Consider the following 21,360-nt stretch of genomic DNA (forward strand, 5'->3'; position numbering starts at 1 on the left):
TTTATCTTCTGAAATAGACCAGAGCCAGTTCTAGGATGTTTTTAAGCTAATTTGTACAAGTATTTTTCTTTGTCTGTTGCATTGTTAGCAGAACAGAATCTTTCTTATCTCTTACCTAACAAGCTCTTATGAGCCTTTTTGAACAGCTTGCCTCCTTTTTTTCTTTAGTATTCCTAATTAGTTTAGTCAGCATTCCAGGTACGGTAGTATAAGAAACAGGTTGGACTGAATACTAGTTTTCGCCTTTTTTGATGTATAACCCACTTAAACCCACCTATTGGTAAAGAATGTTGGGATGTAGATCTCTTGTCCATGTTTTAGGGAGATGGTATAAACTTGTTAATAAAACACTCTGCTGGATCCCACAAGACTAGAGTTATGTTCCATTTCTGCCACTGGTTTGCTGGATAACCTCTGGCAAATTATGTATATTCTTGGTGCTTCAGCTCTCCATCCATAAAAAGAAGCTAGCAATATTTACCTCAGTTGGTAAGTGTTTTGAGATCTGTAGTGAAAATGAACAAAAGGTAGATAGATCAGGTGTGGGGGATACAGGTTTTCAAGATGCAACAATAGGATGAAGATAGTTAGTAGACGCGTGTGCCCATCTGACTGTTGGAGTTCCTCTTAATTCAGCTGTGGCTTTATCATTGGTATTTATGCATTTTTACTTATATTATTGAATTCAGTTTTTTGTGCAGAATTTATTATTTTTAACAGATTAAATGTTATTTACTAACATCAGTCTATTCCTAAATTTGTTTAATAAAAAATTAGCTTAACCAAAAATAGTTTCTTAATACATCTTTGGGTAAAATAGAGTTGTCAAGTTGAATTAGCACCTTAGCTGTGATCTGTTAAGTGGCCTTGTAGCCCTGTACTGATAATGCATCTTGATCTTTTAATGTAGAAACCTTGATTGAATATTCAACTACATAAGGAAATGCATTTAGGACCACATCAGTTTACTGTCAGAAGTGCCAAATAAGCTACAAGGAACTTTCCAAGAGGACATCCATATATGGGACCTTAAAAGTATCTAGACATCTTAAAAATCAGAGGAACAAAAACACTTTTCTGTCTTGAAGCAATTGATGGTGTGTTTTTCTAAAGCATCCTCCTCCCCCACAAAAATAATTATGGTCCTGAATTAACCCAAATGGTCCTGTTTTTAATTAAATAGGAACACTGCAGTAGTTTAATGCTTTAGTACTAAAGGTGAGGGCAAGGCTTTTTCTTTGTTCTTTCTTGTAGCAAATAATTCCAGCTTTTCAAAAACAGTTTTCATGTTCAGAATACACAGCTTTTGAGAAGGCATTTTAAAAAGAAAAAGCCCAGAGTCCTACTCCCCACAGTGAAATGACCAACTGGAGTTATTAGCTGCTTTCAGAGTGAAGGCTGTTGATTAGTATCTACTGGCATGAGGCCAGGTGGATGGGCAAGCCTGCAGGTGGGGAGAAACATCCAGGAGTCAGACGGGTGGGCACAGCCAAGGCTGGGGCTGCGATCTTGGGGCAGTGACAACACAGGGCCAGGACCTGTGGAAGAGCTGCGATCCATTCCTTGCACATCCCTGTGATGTGTGCTGGTTCCACAGGCAGGGGTGTTTGGGAGCAGATTGCAGCTCTGTCCCAGACCCCTGACCCCACGCTGTCACCACCCCAAGATCCTGGCCCCACCCGCCTGTCCTGCTTCCCGGCACTGCTTACCCCCACCTGCCTGCCTGTCTGCAGCCTCACCCTGTCCATATTGCCATGCGTCCTGCCTGTGTGTGTCTTAGCCAGTCTCCATGGAGACCCTGGGATTGCTGGGCAGTGGCAGCACAGGGCTGGAACCCCAGGCAGCTCCATGATCTGCTCCCCACACACCCCTGCTAGCAGAACTGCTCTCATTGCAGTGGCACATGGGGAGCAGATTGTGGTGATGCCCCAGAACCTAGTCCTGTGCTGTCACTGCCCTGTGATCTCAGCCTCTGCCCTGCCTACCTGTCCCACTTCTGGATGCTGATCCCTACCTGTACACAGCTCCATCCCAGCCACCTGGCCCAGTGCACAGCAGAGCCACTTTGGAAGTTTTGGTGAGCTGTTAGGGGCAGGGAAGGTGTTGGCCCAGTGTGGTGGAGGTGGGGAGGGGGTGGGTGCTGACCCAGCCTGAATCATCTCATCAAAACTCCCTACCTAAGTGGCACTCCGGTCCAAATAATTGCCCAACCCTGCTTTAAAGAGATCTTTCCACTGATATAAAAGTAACATAATATATCCATCCATAATTATCTTGAAATAGATTATGATGCTTAAAATGTGGAAGTGTGACCTTACATTACATAAAGTTAACATTCAGGAGTAAGCTGCTGTAAGTTAACTTTCACATATTATAGGATAAGAACAGATATATGGACATAAACTGCAGAGTAGTTTCCCTGGTTTGTTTTTATGCTCTTGCCTAGAAATCCTAGTTTTCAGGAGAAAAGTGTGCAGTATGTTAAGGGAAAAAATGCTTTCCTGATGCAGGCATGATGTTTCTGCCTGAAGGTCAATCAGCTGACAAAATTGTGGAAGAAGCTAAACAGATATATCTAGACTTATTATGTGTGTTCTACATACAGGGCATTTTTACCAGGGTTGTAATTGTTGTGCATGAGTCTGTCATTTTTACATATTTTTAGGATCTTCAATGTTATGCTCTATTTCCATGAACAGAAAAGCAACAAGGTTTCCAAATTTGATTTGCAACATAAATATGAGAATTTGCAAACTGAGACTTGCATTAGAAATATGATTAAGTACAGCTTACTTTGTTGGGTATCATATCTGTAGTCTTCTTTCAAAACTCATTCCTGTTAAACAGTCAGAGGTTAGGAAGACTAAAAGAACTGGTTCAGGAACCTTTGGAAAAAATGGTGAACAAGGAAATATAAATGGTAAGGCACAGGGGAAAAAAAGCTTGGAAGCATTTGTAGGTAGAACAAAGTTGGTTTAGTGAATAGGGAAGGGTGGGGAAACTTCAAAGCATTGACAGTGAAAAAGGCAAAGGAAGCAAAAAAACAAGAAGAAAGCAATATTAGACTATTTACTATTGTATATTTACATGTTTTTCTTCAAATCCAGTTAAAATGCTGGTGAAGCAATATACTGAGAAGTAAAACAGTCAGATCAGAGTTAATCATGTCACAGTGGCCAGCCCTGCTTCTGCTGATGTTTCTTACATACTTTACGCCCTTAACTGTAGAAACTTACAGAATAATTAGTAATGTAATTTGTTTTTAAAAGAGCACTGAGGGTTCAAAGCCAAAAAAATCTGCTAGTTTCCATTTTCTAAACCCACCTTAGTTGACTTCTGTAATCTTCCCTTGAATTTATATGGACAGTATTCTACTTGCCCACCTACTCTTGTGAGCTGATCTCTGAATTTGAATCCAAATCTTGGCTATCTGCCAGTTCATCGTGCCTGCCACTAGCTGCTAAAAAGTTGCCTATTTCTCCCGTCTCCTAGTAGATAAAGATGGGGAGGTCATGTGAGAGAGCACACGTCATGGCAGGGGAGGCAGGGGGAATGGCTGCCAATTTCAGCTTTTTCACATCCCTTCCCTAATTATATTTATGCTCCTGCAACACCGGTATTTCCAAAATCTTAGGAACCTGTCTGTCCTTAAGGATTAAGGACATGTTTTCATATATGTGAAAGAAAGATCTGATTCAAGCTCCTCAGGGTACTACTGCAATACAGTTAATAATGAGACACTCACAGATAGTGTGCCAGGCTGAATTAACACAAGTGTACAGCATGTATGAATTGCAGTTGCTGAGGAACATATAACTTTTACACTTATGAACAAATTAATACATTTCTTAACTGTAACACAAGACATCTTAATGCATTTCCATTTTTGAGTTCCTTAATTTTTTTCTCTTCCAAAAAAGGGGAAAATATTGATGGCACAAGCAGAACACATTTGTTTGCTACTGTCTGCATTCTCACGTGTGTGTGTATGTGTGTATGTATATATATATATATGTATGTGTATGATTAGCACATCATCAGCATTTAACAAATAGAGATGAAAATGCAGCTGTGTTTATTCCAATGTGCTGAGCTCCTTAGGCTTACATATATTTAGAATTCTCCATCCAGTAAATTAATTTTAACATGTACTAAAAATCCACACCACTTATATTTTATTTATAAGTTGAAGTTCATGTAATACATCAAAGGCTCTCGTTGCCAGGGTTTATATATTTGGGATTTGCAGATCAGTGAATTAACTTTTTTTTTTTTTTTGCAGTACACATCTTGTGTCCCAGAATCTGTTTTCATTTGTGAGTCTCAAACTCTTAGGTCTGCAAAAAAAACTTTCAAAAGATGAACAGAGCATAACTGATCCCCTGACATCTGAAATAATGACTCAAAATACTGAGAAGCCCTCCATTTATCTCCTTGAGTTGTTAACTCAAATATTTAGCGATAATTTAATTTTCAATCTCTTTATCTAATGTGCTGCTAATTAGGTTACGAAAGAACGTTAATGGGTGATCAGATTATGAAGAATTGCTGGATTTTGACATCGCATTTTGGCACCTCATGCTTATTTTGTAGGCAGAGGTAGACAGAGAATCCAATATTCTCCCTTTGCAAATAGACTTCTGTATGCCATCATTAAAAATCCATGCAGAGTCTGCTATCATATTTGAAGATGTCCATTGATTATTGTCCATAACTTCTTGATCAGGCCCCAAGATTTAAACCCAGGGCAAACTTGTTGTTAAAAAAGATCATTTACATTTTTATCACAAAAAACACAAAAAATTTAAGTATGAAAGTAACTCTGTACTCTTTTCACTTCTTCTCCACAATATTTTCTGCAAATAGATAAGTGGAAATGCATTGTACTTCCAAAACACTTGAATCTGAAAAACTTTAGAAATTTCAGCTAAAAGACTCATTTTTCCCAGAAGAGTGTAAGCAGTTTAAAACCAGAGGTCAATTAAGTACTTTCTGGTCAGTTGCAACTAAATCATACTGGAATATAACTGTGGCAGTAATAACTATTCAGTCACATCATTTTAAAATTATTTTAAAATCATTTTAAGATGTTAATATTTCCTCCATTTAACATTGAATAGATCATCTAACACATCAGATATCTTTTATTGTTACGTTTTGGTATGGAGTATAAGTTGGTTGCAAATAAAATCACCATTGCAGTCCTGAGTATGAGTTTTTAGATGGACTATCAATTAAGGTAAGTCAGTTTGTTTGTTTTTATGGTCTGCTAAACTTGATGGCATTCCTTTCATCTCTCTAACAGTGTTTCTGACTATAAAAAAATCGGGAAATAAAAAGCAATCCCTACCAAGCATGTGATGGTCCTAAAAATGAGGCAGATAGTTTTATTGTAAAAAAAAATAAAATAAAAAAATTCAAGTCCCATAAAATGCTACCGAGAATCTCTCTGATATCTACAACTGCTTGACTGTCTATAGCAAACATCTAATCTTGACTGATAACTTCAATTTTTATATCCCATATTGCCAGTTTGGTACTGTTTAATTTATTGTTACACATTGCTTTTTGTAGCATTTTAGGGATTCTGAAGGAAGAAGTTCTAATTTCTCAATTTTTTGGACTAAGGCATTTTAAACTCATTTTAGGCCCCAGGTTGAATCTAGACCATGGGAGATGCTTCCAGGCCTGATCTGTGTGGCCAGCAGCAGTCGTGGTGGCTCTGGGACTGAGCCGTGGCATAGGTCTGGGGGTGGGCAGCAGTGTGGGTCTACCGGCAGGTGGTGGCATGGGTCCAAGTTCAGACAGGAGGTATGGGTCTAGGGGCCTGCCACTGGCCGTGTCCAGGGGTGGATCCAGAGAGGGTGAAGTGGTGCTGTTGCATCTCCATTTCAGACCATCCCATGGGAGCACCAACTGAGGACTTTTTAAAGTCTCTAAAGGAAGTATGAATTTCCCCCTTCTCAGCACCCCCTCCTTTCCTGTCCATGCTGAGAAGCACCTCCTCCTTTCCCCCCGTGTACCACACTTCCTCACTGAGGTGGGCGGGTTCGAGTTGCTCCTGCCCCACTAAAGTTGGGCTGCCTGAGAAGCTGGGCTTAGGCAGGGACAGCAGCAACAACAGACAAACTTCCCCCTCTCTGCGTGATCCCCTTGAGTGTTTCTCAACTAGCCTGGGGAGCAGGCAGAGGCAGAGAACTCACCAACCACTGTCACTGTCCCCAACCAAGCCTAACTTTTTGTACAGCTGCTCCTCTCAGCCCCTGCTAGAGCAGGGCAGGAGCAACTGGGACAGTGGTGGCACCAGGCTGGTCTCTGCTTCGCAGGTAAGATTCACAAGATTCACAGAAATTTAGGGCTAGAAGGGACCTCATGAGATCATCGGGTTCAGCCCTCCTGCTCTGGGCAGGAAAGACTGCTGGGGTCAAATAACCTCAGCAAGGTGTGCATCCAGTCTCCTTTTGAAGATCTCCAGGGTAGGTGCCCGTAAGTAGAAAGGGTAAGGTGAGGGAAGAGGGCAGGGAGAGGAAGAGGTGCTGCTGAGCCTGGACAGGAAAGGAGTGATGCTGGAATTGGGGAAGGAGAAAATTCTTACCTGATCTGGGGACTTAAAAAAAAAAAAAAAAAAAGTCCCTGGCTGCATGGTCTGCCTACCCTGGTGGTGGGAGGGGAAAAGTGGTTGGGAGCAGGAGAGAGCAGCCATCTCTACAGCACCAAGCACTGCTTCTGCACTCCCCTGTTTAAAATTCTGGATCACCTATGGTCATATCCATGGGGGTACAGGGACCCCATATTCTGTGGCAGGCTATGCCCCCCCCCCCCACATTCCAATAGCCCACCAGACTACAAGTGGGCCAGATGGAACTGTTCTGCTGGTTATATCTAACCAACAGGCTATAAGTTTGTCACACCCAGACTAGGTAAATTAGGTGATGGCATCTTTGACCTTTTCCTAGGTGATACATATTGTGAATGCAGCAGCCTTCGCTACAGTTAATCATTTACACTCATATTAGCAGTCTCAGAAAAGGGGCTAAGAACCAATCATTGAATAGGCAGGAAAAATGCTCCGTCTTCTTTCACCTATCAAAATGGTTTCTCTGACTTAATTGGTTTTACACTGGCAGTTCTGTGGATTAAAATTTTAATTTCAAGATCATTGCTTCCATAACTCTTAGTAACTTTACTTGGGTAAAACTTGAGATTTGTTGAGCTTGCCCAAAGTTAACTTTTAAAGTTAGCTTAACATTTTTGATACTACCAAATAGCCTTTTTAGCAAAAAGAGAATGGTAATTTATTCTTATTGATGTATTTTCCAAAAACCAAAACTTCTCCCAGTCATCTTTTTAATGATTTAACTCTTCCAATGTACATTATGTATATAATGCACAAAATTATCTGATAGAATTGCTATTATTTATATAAGTATATAAATTAATGGATAATCATATTAGCTGTTAAACACAAAAATACACAATTGTAGTTTTCCAGAAAACTGCTAAATTATCTTATTGTTTTTTATATATTTCTCAAGAGTTTAAAATCTATGGAGGCTACTGCTGAGTGCTGATCAGATAATTTGTACTATAAGCAACTGTTTTCCTTTTTTTGAACAGGGTCTTTAAAACAATTTTGGTCAAATTGTTTGACTTATTGGCACAGCCCTAGCTTTAACTGTACTTCCAAATGTTCCATGATCTCACTGTCTGTTTCCATGCATGTTAACATTTAAAACTGTGTTCTGATAGTCTAACTCATATCGCATTCTGTACTAGATATTGTGTATGTTTAACATTTTAGCATTGGATAAAATATCTTTTGCTGTATTTAAAAAAACGCACTGGATTTTTTTCTGGATTTTTAAAGCATATAATTAGGATTTAGGTATGAATAAATATAACTATATTTAATTTGGAAGATGTTATATATAACTTTTTTCTTACAGACATTGATGATGCTCAAATTCTTCCGCGTCCATCTCGAGTCAGGCATTTTTCACAGAGTGAGGACACACCAAGTGAAGTTTTTGGCACATTGAATGAAGAACAGCCATTGCCGCGAAGTAGCAGTACGTCTGACATCCTGGAACCATTTGCAGTTGAACGAGCCAAAGGTGCAGTTCCTGTCATTGACAGTTCATCTCATCATGCTCCAAGCTTACAGAGTTCCACTGAGACCTCTTCAATACATAGATCCACTGAAAGTCATGTTACAAATAGCAGAGTGTCTTCTCTGGAAGTTGGGGATAGTATTTATGACCATCTCTGTCACTTAATAGGGCCAATAGATCTTGCAAGTACAGCTTTTGAACAAAGCGAGTGTGTTGACCTTGAAGGTGAAGATGATCTTCTTTCCTCTCTGAGAGAATATCTTAAGGAAAAAGAAGAACTTTTCAATAACCTTGAGATAGATAAATATGAGGCTTCTCCTCGTGAAGTTGATACAACTGTAAATAGGAATAATAGATTACCACTGGATGGATTAGAAAATAGAGATCAGACTGTTAAATCTGCAACTAGCTCCAATGTTGCCGAAAGAGCTGATAATGTGGTGCTAAGCTTAGAACAAAACCAAAGTGGCTTTATAAGTAATATTGCACCTACTCAAGTAGACAGTTTTACAAGTCAAGTGATCAATAAAGCTAGACAGTTTAATACTGATAAACAAAATGAGATGTTATTTGAGCATGGGACAAGTAATCCTAGTAGCAAAGACGGCAAGAGATACCTACAAAGGCAAAGAGCCACTGAACCTGATGTAGCTTTGGAAATAGCATTAGCTGAAAAGGATAAAAGTGCCCGGTTTAACGAAAACATAGCCATCACACATGTTATGCATGCAAAGAAAGTTCTTCCTAAAGCACCAGTTAACCCTGAAATCCCTCACATTACAGGCATGAGCAAACTTTCACCAACTAAAAGGAGTATATCGGAAACAGTAACACACAGGGCCAAAATCATGAAAATAACTACTAAGAAAAGAAATAGTGTTCATGTTACTTTTAGACCATCTACTGAGTCAGTGCAGTTTTATAATCCTCTGGAAAACAAAGAGGCTCCCTGGAAGGCAAGACTTCGTAAACTCAGTGGCTTCAGTAGTAGTAGTAGTAGTGCCAACAGCAGTATAAGTGCAAGCAGCAGCTCATCTGCAGTCCCTGAGCTGGTCAGACCAGGAGTATACAGGCCTCTAGATGCAGTCAATCCAGCTTCAGTTAGTAATAAACAGATTAAGGAATCTACAGAAGCTGAAACAGCCACATTGCAGAAAGAAGGTATTGCAGTTAATCAGATGCATAACCATAGTACACTTAGATCATCAGGTCAGGAATCAGGACAACAGCAGGGATCCCTGGGTGGTGTTTATAAAACTGTTGTACATGCTCTTTCGAAGCCGAAGGCAAATGTTTCCCCACAGAGGCAGAACAGAATGCCAGCAGAGGCTCCACTGAGGGATCTGTACAGTCATGTAATGGGCTATTTTGGAAGGAAAGCTGCAGGTGAGCACTAACAGTGTGCAGAGCATAAAAAGAGAGAGGCAGCACCAGTTTGGCTTAATGCAACTGAAGCAAGCTCTGATAAGCAATCAAAAGGCTTTTGGGATGATCACTGCTTTCCCTGTTTGGTTGTGCATGCGCCTTTAGCCAGCTGAATCTTCCCCCCCAGCATAAGTTATTTTTATACTTTTTAAATTACTAATTTTCCTTTTAAAGATATTGAGTTGAACCTCTTTGCTGCTGAAGAACAAGTCAGGGGAGAGGAAGAGACAACAAATGACCTACCAAGGGATCATATTTTAACATCCTAGAGGGTCTTGAAATTCAGCCTGTTGAATGGTTGGCATATATATTTTATAGTGGAATAGAAAGTCCTAGTACCTAGTTTGGCAAAAGTTTGGCTATCAACCAGTTAGTTTGAATTAATTTAATTGTTGGTTCATTTAGTATGTGTTCTTCCTCCTCCTCCTCAAAAACAAAAAAGTCCCCAAATGGGAGTTGGAATTTTTTATTTGGCTTTTAAGCAGTTATTTTATAACTAATGCTAAGTAAAAAGAAGAAAAAAATTGGAACAGAAATTCCGTATTACGTTTCATTGTGACAATCCAAAGTGGATTTAGTCTTTTTTTGTTTCTTTGAACCATTTTCAAAATGTGCTTTGAGCCTTTCTATGTGCATTCATTGAAGTGGATACAGTTACTTCTTGGCAACATTTTTCATTGCTTTCTTTTTTCCTGGGAACTTAGATGTGCATAAAGATCCTATGATAGCTTTCCTTGTGCTAATTATGGGATCTCTGTGGGCTGATCAAAAAGAAAAAGGCTGTTGCTCTAATATCCATCATTTTCATTCACATCTTAAATAACCCTAAATGAACAATACATTAACTTTCAGCAGTAAGGTAGGTTTGCCTTTCTTGCATTTGTTATGCGAGCATGTTAACAGAATGTTCTAAAATGCATCCTGCATTGAGATGTTAATGCCACCTGAGGGCAGTCTTTGTAAACATAGCACAGCAACATTCTGAGCAGCAATTCAATGGTACCATAATATATCCCCCCAAAAAAGAAAAGAGAACATTTTCTTATGAGTTCATTTTGACAAATTTGTCCATTTTTTTAAAAATAAAACTCAGATACGTTTTCTAGCAGTTCTTAGATGGGAATTATTTCAAAACATCACTATTATTTAAAATAAGTTTATATTTAATAAAATCTCTATTATTAGTATAATTAGTTACATATTAAGCTACTGAGAGATAATATTGAAGGATAATTCTTATGAAGTGTATGAGCTGGAACAATTTGCAACTTGCAGGCTAAAATCCTACAGTTATTGATAATATTTGTATTATAATTTAAAATAATGTAATCATATAGACTGCAAAAAACGAACAAACAAGAGCATTTCATTAATCACTGGCCATATAATGAGTTTTTTGAGTTTTGATTCCATATTGTACCATCTATTTTTTTTTTTTTTTATTGCACAAGATTTTATTTGTGAGTGTACTGACTATACAGGGCCACATTGAACTATATCTTTAACTTCAACTTTAGTATCCAGTATTGTAGTTCCTTTTTCAGCTATCTTGTTCCTCATTAAGAATACAGTGGCAAAGGTGTTTCTGTAGGAACTACAGAAACATTCTTAGGATTTTGCTTTTTCTTTTTGTAATGTGGAAGAAGGATGTATGCTATATCCTTAAAGCAAGCATTAACAACTTTAAGTAATGCTCATCTGTAAGCTTTCTTGCTATTTAAAGGTTATTCTGGAAATTAACTAACACCTGCTTAGTAGGTAAAAAGGAGGATTTACTAATTCTTAAAATTAATCTATTTAAGAGGTGGGAAATGCATGTATTGCAAGTATTTTTTTTTTTTAAATGAAGCTTGTTCAGTTGATTTTGTTGTTGTGTGTTTTTAATTTGGTGTTGGGTATCCTTTACTATATATAGTTATTCATTTGCTTTTAGTTAATAGAGACGACTTGAGTCAAAAGCCACACCCTGTTGGTAGTGATATTGGCAGTAGCAATACAAATGTTCCTGACCTTATGGATGAATTTATAGCTGAGAGACTCCGCAGTGGTAGTGCATTGGTAAGATTTTGCAACTTTCTTTCACAAATTTAGAAGTAAAATTATTGTTCAGCGTATGAAGACACTTTATTCTAGATATTAAGAATCATGGGCAAGCACATATTAAATCATAAATCTGTAGATTTATATGCTAAAATATTTCATTTTAATTAAGACCCTGATACTGCAAACAGTAACTTTGGCAAATGAAGTCTTAATATGTTCACTTGGATTAATTTCTGTATGTAACTGTTTGTAGGATCAGAGCTTTGTATGTATAGTTACTGCACAATATGGTATTGTATATTGCTCTTCAAACTGTCATGCACTTGGCCTCCATTTCTCTTCTTCTATATGTCAGGATATTTTTATTGAATAGCTTTCTCATGTGGACCCAGCCCTTTTTAATCTCTCTTGTAACATTTGTTCAATAATGTCATGTTATTTGAAACAATTTCATTCATAACCATGAAAGCAGCCTTGAGTAAAGAAAATTGAATTGGGTTATCAGTGGAAGCATGAGAACAGGCAGGTGATCAGAAAAGATGCATGTTAACTGGCAGTGATAGGGATAGGAAAAGTTACTGTTTTATTACATTCCTTTGTTTTGAACAAAGAAATGGTAGGAAACAGATTATATTTATTATTTCAAAGTTTTTCACTTTTTGTCTGTTAATAAATTGTTTTCCAAAATGCTGGACACATCAAATGTCATTTTAAAAAATGTTCACATGCAAAGTTTGGAAAGAATAATTTAGTTCTCGCCAATAAGAGGTAGAAGAGGAGGTCCCTTTCCCATTATCAGCTGAATTTGATTAATGATTGGTGGCTAGAGATGTGCGTTAAGTGTCTGAAGTGCTTGTTCTTTTTCTCTTTTCTGAACGCATCCCATGTCTTTCCCATTTTAATTATTGATACATTATATACTTTGCAAACGCAGCTGGCCCAGCAATATGTGCAAATTACCCATGAAACTGATCCAGTTTAAAGCTCTAATTAAGAACTAACAGTAGTAGTAAAAGGACAAAGATGAGATTGGATCCAATGTAAACAAACAAAGAAATTCTTTTACCATCATCGTTAGTCACTTAGCATTAATTTCTAGAAAATGCAAGCTGTTGCAGAAAACAGCTTTGTCAAATAGCTGTTCAGCAACTTCAACCAAACAATCTTGGCTTGTAAATAGCAATATTGGATGCTCACAGATCTTTGTGTAAAGACACAATGGGATCTGATCTGCAATCCCAATAGTCGCGTTTCCTGCCATGTTGCACGTTCATGGCAGGACATACAGTTTTGGAATTGGGTATCAGATCCCAGTCATGCCATACTTGCCAATGCAGGGGGAATCCTGGGTTCCTGCTGCTCCCTCAAGTTGAAAGCTGGGTTCCTGACAATCAGCTGATTGTCAGCTCAGCTGGGGGAACCACACTACGGTCTGGAACCATCCTGGTACAGTTTCTGATGGCTCACAATCAGCTGTTTGTCAATTGGATCAGGTGCCCACACTGGGGCTGGTTCCAGACCTAGGTGCAATCCTAGACCCAGTTGGCCAGAGCTGCTCGATTTTGGAGTTTAAAGTCCATGGCAGGGGAAGCCAAAGGGTTCCCTTCCACTGGGAACATCTGCTTCCCTGCACTGGGCAGCTTGCCTCTTCCCTGCCCTCCCACCCTAGCTTGGGAGCCTCTGTTACCCAGCACAGGGTTTAAAGTGCCCCCATTCGGCTCCTTGCACACACCCCCCCACCAATCTATCCTCCAGCCCGGCCAACAATCAACTGATTGTCCGCCACCAGCCATGCGTTAAATTTAAGGCACTATACAGACAAGCCATAAAAATATTCTACGTTATATGTGGAACATTTTTATGGCTCATTCCACATTTTATGACACCTTAAATCAGGAGCACATGAAGCACCCTTCCTAATTATGCCATTATTAACATATTAATTGTGATATAAATGTAACGCGTAAATAGAATAATTGAGAGAGACCAGCAAAAAAACCCACTTTCCTAATTTTTTTTGTTAGGAAAGCAAGACTGTAGGTTTCATTACACCTTGTGGTAGTCCATTCTGAGATGTTTCTTTTAGGTTTGAAAGTTACAGGTTAAAAATTGTTAGACTTATCTTTAAACTTATTTTCCTTTCCCACCAATATCTGCTGGAAGTTGAGGTCATGGCATTTTGTTTAACATTTTGGAGGGAACCTGAAAATCTTGAAATTGAACCTTCTGTCTTTCATTTTAGGAAATGCATGTTTCAGTCTGTATATTTCAGGCCCAGTCTTTCAAAACATATTATATGCTCAAATAAGGAGATGAAACTTAGCCAAAACATTGTAATTTGAATATTAAAAAAAATAAAATAGCTTTTTATAAACAACAAAAACTTTACAATTTAAATGGATCTTAATCTTCTAACATTATAAATTTGGTTCCTTGTGATCTGTTTCCTGTATATTGGCATTTATAAATATGCAATAACTGTTATGAAACCTTGTCAGAATGTAAAATAATCTGGTTTCTAGAATGTGACAAGAAGAGGTAGCAGTCCTGGCAGCCTAGAAGTTCCAAAAGATCTTCCTGACATATTGAACAAGCAAAACCAAATGCGTCCTATAGATGATCCAGGTGTTCCTTCTGAATGGACCTCTCCTGCTAGTGCAGGAAGCAGTGATCTTATCAGTTCAGATAGCCATTCTGACTCATTCAGCGCTTTCCAGTATGATGGCCGCAAATTTGAAAGTAAGTATATTTTTCCAAAAGTAACCATGTTTTTAGATTTTTTTTTTTTTAATTTTACTTTTTGAAAAATAGGTTATATTCAGAAGCTTCTGAAGAGGATTTTATATAAATATCCAGCTAATGTCATTGATAAGTTAATCAGTGAAGTTATATAGTTCTTGAGAAATGTAATCTAATTATCAGTAGTCTTCTGACTTTTTAATTCTGTGGAGCACAAAGCAGGATTTGGGGCCCCAGTGAGCAGTGTATTTAATGGAAAAACGCTTAGAAAGATGCAGCCCTTGCCCTGAGGAATGTCTTTCCTGTTAAGTCTCAAAATGTTAACTGAAAGATTCGTGCATTTACTTTCAAATTCTTTTAAAGTTGCTTGAAACATTTTAAAAATGAGCGAGTGAAATCTTTTATGTATAATAGTCTTTGGCTTTGTCGATACAGATAAGGTAAAATAGTCTGCTTCATCATAACTATTTTATTACCGCACGCACACGTGTGTAAAATGAATACTTTTAATTCACGTTTATTCCCATTCTTTCTGATCTAAAGAGGCTGTGCTGTCAGTGAAAAATTATGATTTCCGAGACACTAACAGCACTGGGGAAAAAAGCTCCTCATCCTGCATTCATTCGCGTTCAAGGAAACCTCCTTAAATATATGATGTATCACTAAACTGCTGCTAAAAGCAGCATGTGCTCAGTAATGGTAACCAACTATGAAGTTGATTAAATGCAGCCAACACTGAGCATGACTATAAAACACATGGCCCATATTGGGCAAATATACTGACGGGAATCTACTTTTTTTCCTTTAAAAAAAAAATAAAAAAAATAAAAATAAAAAAATTTGTGTCCCAAGTCAAATCAGCCAAACCAATTCCAAATCCATGAGTCATTCAAGAGCCATATGTAGCCCTACTACTGGCAAGCATCCTCCACCCCAGCCTGGGGCTTCAGATGCTTCCAAATACTTTGGCAGGCATCTTATGTTCAGGTCCAAGCCCAGAGGCCATATAGCCATAGGAGCAAGCTAGGGAGGAATCTCCTATTTCCATAAAGTTAGTGTATAGCCAAGATCTTCCCACTGGAAGGGGAAGTGGGAGACTAACTATGCCGTACCTCAGTCAAGGTACTACCCCCTGCCAAGAAAATGGTTTTCCCCTGCCAGTAGAAAAACCACCATAGTGGTCATGGTATTTCCCCTCAGCACCAACTCTTTTCCAAGTCATGGTGAGCCACTGCACTGAATACATTTTTAGTTCCTCTTTGCTCCCACAGCTAAGTTGTGCCTGTCTTTCCCATTTCCATTGATCCTTGTTCCTTCATCAGCCTTAAATGTCTGGTAAACATCATAAAACAGGGCCCCAAACTGTTCACCCAGAATCTGTCTGTCACCCCCTCTCTCAGCCTGTTGAATATGTTAGTATGGCTGTACCCTACATGAGATGGAACCAGACCAAGTTTCCCTGTGCCTCATCTGCATATAATTTTTGGAGGATCCCAGGACTTGCAGCAAGAACTCCCAGTCCCAGTCGTGATTGGGGGGCAAATTAGCACATGGATCCTTTGTAGGGGGTATCCGGAATACACATAATACTGAGCAAGTCTGAGCTGTGGGGTCACCATGACTTGAAATGCTGTTGACTCTTATGGGGTCCGGTCCAATGAACTATATGGTAAATCATGAGCCTTTTGGCAAACCTCCAGTAATTAGATTCTATACCTGAAAAATTAACAAATTCATACATTTTCCATATATGGAATCTAATTATGGGGCATTGTCTTATATTCAGAGTCATCTTATATTCAAGTAAATATGGTAATTCCACACTAGATTGTAACATGTCACAACTTAGGCCAATTTATGGCATGATAAGATGGTAACTCAACCACATTTAATGTTTCAGAGCATTTCTTTAAATATGTATGGAGCTGATCAGCTCCTTGTGCACCAGCAAGTGTAAAATTATGTGGTATAGCCCTCCATTACAGGCAGTCATGGTTGGGGTCTGACAAGATTTTTATCCCAAACACCAAACATTGCACTACGCACATCTTCCCAAGCGCACAGTTTTTGGGAACTGGATAAAATGTGTTAGATTCCAGTTGTATGTATAAATTAACATCTGCCTGGGGCTGAAGAATTGCAAAAGGAGAAGTAAAAACTCTTGCTTCTCTATGGAAAAAAAAAATTAGTCACTTTTTACAAGTTAGTTAAAAGTTATGTTATCTAAACTTGTTAGAGCGTGCATTTTATCTTTAGCATTATGGGTTGCTGGAGGAAGTGGGGGGGGAAAAAATAAAACAAACCTCTGCACTTTCCTGGAAAACACATTCCATTATTTCAGCCTGACTCCCCAGCATCTGTATAGATTTCATGCTTCACTGGGGCTTTTTGACACTTTTATTTAAAGCTGTTTCAATCAGCTATTAGATAAAAGCACCAAAAATCCCCACTGAAGCAAACAGTCTGTACAGATGTTGAGATAGCCAGGTCAAACTAATGCAATGTCTCTTCTGGGCGTGTGCTGCGCTTGGCACAAGGACTCATCAAGCTTAAAGCACTGAGGCGGGGTTTCCATATCTGTAAGCAGCCATGATGTCAAAAATGCTGAATCTAAAACCAAGTAAACAAAATAGTGCTTCATTTCTGTTTGCAGGAAACTAACTTGCTGTCATATTCTCAATTACTATTAACGTTTTAAGTGAATAACTTAGAGATTTGTCTTTTAGGCATTTCATTGTTTGGAAGAATCTATATGAATTTTATTTCATTCTTATGTAATTATAACCTTGCCAACTGAGCAGTAGCAGTGTTTCACATAACTCAGTTTTTGGCTGAAAATAGAGAAGTATTTGGAATAGGAAATAGTTTTCTACTTTAATATTTTGGAATAATTTTCTAGAGCTGTGTATTGTTAACATAAGGGATGTTCATATGGAGCTTATTTATATGAAATTTTTGGAAATGTCTTTAGTTTTTATGCTTGATTAGGAATATTTTTTAAGATTGTATTTTATCAACAATGGGTCAATTAACATAGCTTTTTCCTCACTGTAGATTTCAGCTTTGGTACTGATGCTGGGACACCGGCTTCCACTGAGATTGATGCAATTTCAGGACACCAGCAAAGTGCTGAGGAACAAGAAGTGGCTAGTTTAACTACACTCCACATAGATTCTGAAACAAGTAGTCTTAACCAGCAACCATTGTCTGCTGAAGCTGCAACTATCACTGGTAAAGTAGTTGTAAAAATGAATTTTTTTTTTAATTTTGTACCTTGTCCTACCCAGGCTGAAAAATATAGGTTGCAACTTTTACAATTAATATTTGTATTTGTATAGGGTGATGTTTAGATCTCAGGTATTCTGTTAAGCCCAGTATTTAAGAAAACAAATGAGTGAAATAACTCAAATAGAAAACTTTCTGTTGATTTACTCTTCCATACCATAACCATCAAATACTAACATAGAACTTTGTGTATTTTCAGTCTTCTCTGGGAGGAAACTTGCAGAATAATGTGGAAATCTGAGACCACGTAATATGCTAGATCTTGCTGATATGTAGCTTTGCAAGAAATAATTTATTCTTTTAGTATAAGAATCTCCTTAAAGTTCTGTAATGCACAGTACTCTTTAAAATGAGTGTACAGAGACTTCTTGGGGTACTTTTAAGACCTCTTAAGTTCTGTCCCTGTGGTATCTGGTGGAGCTGGAAGCTTTTGATATGCAAGATGTTAAATTTTGTGCTACATACAGGGAGTTTTCACTTGCATGTCTTGGTGTTGCATTTCTTTTTTCCCCCTTCTCTTTTTGTATGGTGTCGCAGAGCAGTGAGGTGCCCTGCTCCTAGAGAGGGGAAACTGCCAGGGAACGAGCCCTAGCAGGGAATAAGGAGCCCAACTGTGGGTTGCCAGGGCAACCAGGAGGTCAGCTGACTGGAAGAGGCAGGGCCTGGCTCTTATAAAGCCCAGGAGCTGAGGCCAGAGCAGTTACCTGCCAGCAGCCAGACAGAGAGGAGCTCCTGGAGCTAAGATGCGAGAACCGCAGGTACTACTCAAGCCGAGTAAAGGATGGCAGCTCTGGGACGTGGGAGCAATGTTGTTATAGCCAGGTAGCTTATGTTTAAGTTGTAACCAAGAGGCTTGTGTTTTGCTTTGTTGTTATTTATTACACTGGTGGTTTGGGTGAGGCTGTTAGGGGTTGGAGGAGGCCTTATAGGGGACCCACAGCAGCATGGGGGCCCCAGCTCCAGTAAGGGCGCGGCGTACAGGGTGCATAGACCCCAGCCCCAGAGAGGGGCGTTTGAGAAGCCCCAGTGTGGGTGTGGCGAGCACCTGAGGAAGGGCGTAGCACTGCGGAAGGCCCCTGCGAGGAAGGGCGTAGCACTGTGGTGAACCCCGGAGAAAGAGGGTAGCAGTGCGGTAGGCCTGAGAGGCAGGACAGCCTTACCAAGAAGGCCCGAGAGACGGGCAGCATTCCTGAGAAGGCCCAGTGGGGCCACAGAGAGCCCCAGAGAAGGGGCGGTATTACTGAGAAGGCCCAGTGTGGCCACGGAGAGCCCCAGAGAAGAGGGCAGCAGTGCTGAGAAGGCCCCAGAGAGGGGGCAGCAGTGCTGAGAAGGCCCCAGAGAGGGGGCAGCAGTGCTGAGAAGGCCCCAGAGAGAGGGCGAGTGTATTTGACAGACCAACATCCATTCCAACTGCGAGGCTTGGGGTGTGGTATAAGGGGTGGTTGGAGCCACGCATAGCCCATAAGGGTGCTCTTGAAGCACCCATTGTAGAGCGGGACCCACGAAGAGTCCGGAAGTTCATGGGGCCAGAAGTAACTGTGTCCAAGGAGACGTAAGGCAGCCTCCCTAACATACTTTGGAACATCAAAGACGTGGCGGGCGAGAATTAGAGGGTGTCCTTGGGCCGACTTGGCACAGAGAAAGGGGGCCTTAAGGAGATCACGGCCCTCCTGTAGGACCCCGCTGTGACATATGGCAAATGTCAAGCTCTGGAAAACTAGACCAGGAGGTCCCCAATAGTGGTACATGAGCTTTATATTTACTTCATAACTTCCTTTGGAACATCAAAGACGTGGCGGGCGAGAATTAGAGGGTGTCCTTGGGCCGACTTGGCACAGAGAAAGGGGGCCTTAAGGAGATCACGGCCCTCCTGTAGGACCCCGCTGTGACATATGGCAAATGTCAAGCTCTGGAAAACTAGACCAGGAGGTCCCCAATAGTGGTACATGAGCTTTATATTTACTTCATAACTTCACTACTTCATAACAATTTTTTAAGAAAGTGGTTTATGAACCAATTGAAGTTGGAAACCCCTGAACTAAGCCATTAATCAAAAGTGTGTTGGTTCCCTTTTATAAGAGAAAATCATCACCAAGAAGCTTCTAGAGAGAGCATGTCAGATTTATTGGGACAGAATCTGTGGCTTCCACAGCCAGTTCTGTATTCCTTGTTTCCTATGTGTTGTTGTGCCCGTCTTGACTCTGAGATCAATCACATGCTAACTTCATCTGAGAGAGCGCACATCTGTATCCTATACTGCAGAATCCCCATAATAAATAAAACTCTTCTACATTTTTTTAACACGTTGAAGGCATCTCTACTTCTGGCAAATTAAGTGACATACCCTAACTGTCTCTCTCCCCTTCTGAAGGTGCCTTTCCATTCAGACAAGCTTGGTGCTACCTTCCAGGCCATCTTTGTGCAGGCAGTCCTCGGACTTGCAGCACAATTGGTTCCTGAAAACCACGTCTTAAGTCAAAACATTGCAACTCGGAATCAATTTTCTCATGAGAAACAATGTTATAAATGGGGACTGGTTCCTAACCCAAGGCCTGATACCTTATTTTCACCAAAAATACACCAGAATTTTGTACTTGATCAATTATAAATGAGTAATATAGCTACATTAATGTATTTATATTGTGAATAGCAATCATACTGATTTGGAAGGACTTCTTTGAGGTGACTTTGCTGGACTTCTTAAAGGGCTCTTGGTTGGACTTTTTGAAGGGTTCTTGACTGGAGTCTTCTCAGGAGTCTTGGCTGCAGGTTTTTCTTGAGTTTTGTCTACTTTCTTAAAGAAAGTGTCCAAGGAAGTTTGGACAGATGTTCTCCAGGGAGTTGGTGACACAGCAAACTTCATAGATTTCATAAACATTAGAGCTGGAAGGGATCTCAGAAGATCATCGAGTCTAGCCCCCTGCCCCAGGGGCAGGAAATCAGCTAGGGTCAAAAGATCCCAGCAAGATAAACATCCAAATGTCTCTTAAAGGAGTCCTGAGTAGGTGCTTGCATCACCTCTGGTGGCAGTCTGTTCCAGGCCTTGGGAGCTCAGACAGTAAAGAAGTTCTTATGTCTAGCCTGAAACAGTCTTGGAGGAGTTTGTGAACGTTTGACCTTGTCATCCCTTGGGGTGCTCTAGTGAACAGGCTTTCCCCAAGATCCTGATGTACACCCCTTATATACTTATAGGCAGCCAACAGGTCTCCCTTGAGCCTGTGCTTTTCCACTCTGAAGAGTCCCATAGCTCTCAGCCTCTCATCATAAGGCCTGTTCTCCTGCCCTCTGATCATGCACGTGGCTCTCCTCTGGACTCTCAAGCTTCTCCCCATCCTTTTTAAATTATGGAGCCCAGAAATGGATGCAGTGCTCCAGCTACAGCCTCACCAAGGCCGAGTACAGCAGGAGGATGACATCATGGGATTTGTTTGAGAAGCATCTATGGATGCAAGCCAGAGTTTTGCTCACTTTACCAGCTACAACATCACTTGGGGGCTCATATTCATCTTGTGGTCAATCATGACTGGGCGGTACATATTGAGGGTTATAGATTGTACAGAAAGGACAGGGTGGGGAAAAAAGGGGGAGGGGTTGCGCTCTATGTCAATGAGCAATATACGTCAACCCTCATCAAGACGGAATCCAAGGATGAGGAAGTAGAAGGATTGTGGATTAGGCTACATGGGGGGCAAGGAGAAAGGGATTTGGTGGTAGGGGTCTGCTACAGACCCCCACATCAAGGGGAAGAAATAGATGC

The 21,360-nt window shown here is 40.0% G+C and overlaps 1 protein-coding gene across 4 annotated transcripts in view; it reads left to right on the forward strand.

The window, feature by feature from the left end:
- The window catches only part of RALGAPA1 (Ral GTPase activating protein catalytic alpha subunit 1), a 163,853-nt gene that overhangs the window by 54,002 nt on the left and 88,491 nt on the right, over positions 1–21,360 (forward strand). For all 4 annotated transcript variants that reach the window (XR_003093553.1, XM_025201507.1, XM_025201517.1 and 1 more), the window contains exons 15-18: positions 7,947–8,114; positions 11,470–11,594; positions 14,102–14,318; positions 17,373–17,549. Coding sequence is in view for 3 of the 4 variants with exons in the window: in XM_025201507.1 (XP_025057292.1) it covers positions 7,947–8,114; positions 11,470–11,594; positions 14,102–14,318; positions 17,373–17,549 (687 nt within the window). In the remaining variant the exon portion in view is untranslated. The remainder of the gene's footprint in view (positions 1–7,946; positions 8,115–11,469; positions 11,595–14,101; positions 14,319–17,372; positions 17,550–21,360) is intronic.

This window comes from Alligator sinensis, unplaced genomic scaffold, assembly GCF_000455745.1.
Source record: "Alligator sinensis unplaced genomic scaffold, ASM45574v1 scaffold280_1, whole genome shotgun sequence".
Taxonomy (NCBI): domain Eukaryota; kingdom Metazoa; phylum Chordata; order Crocodylia; family Alligatoridae; genus Alligator; species Alligator sinensis.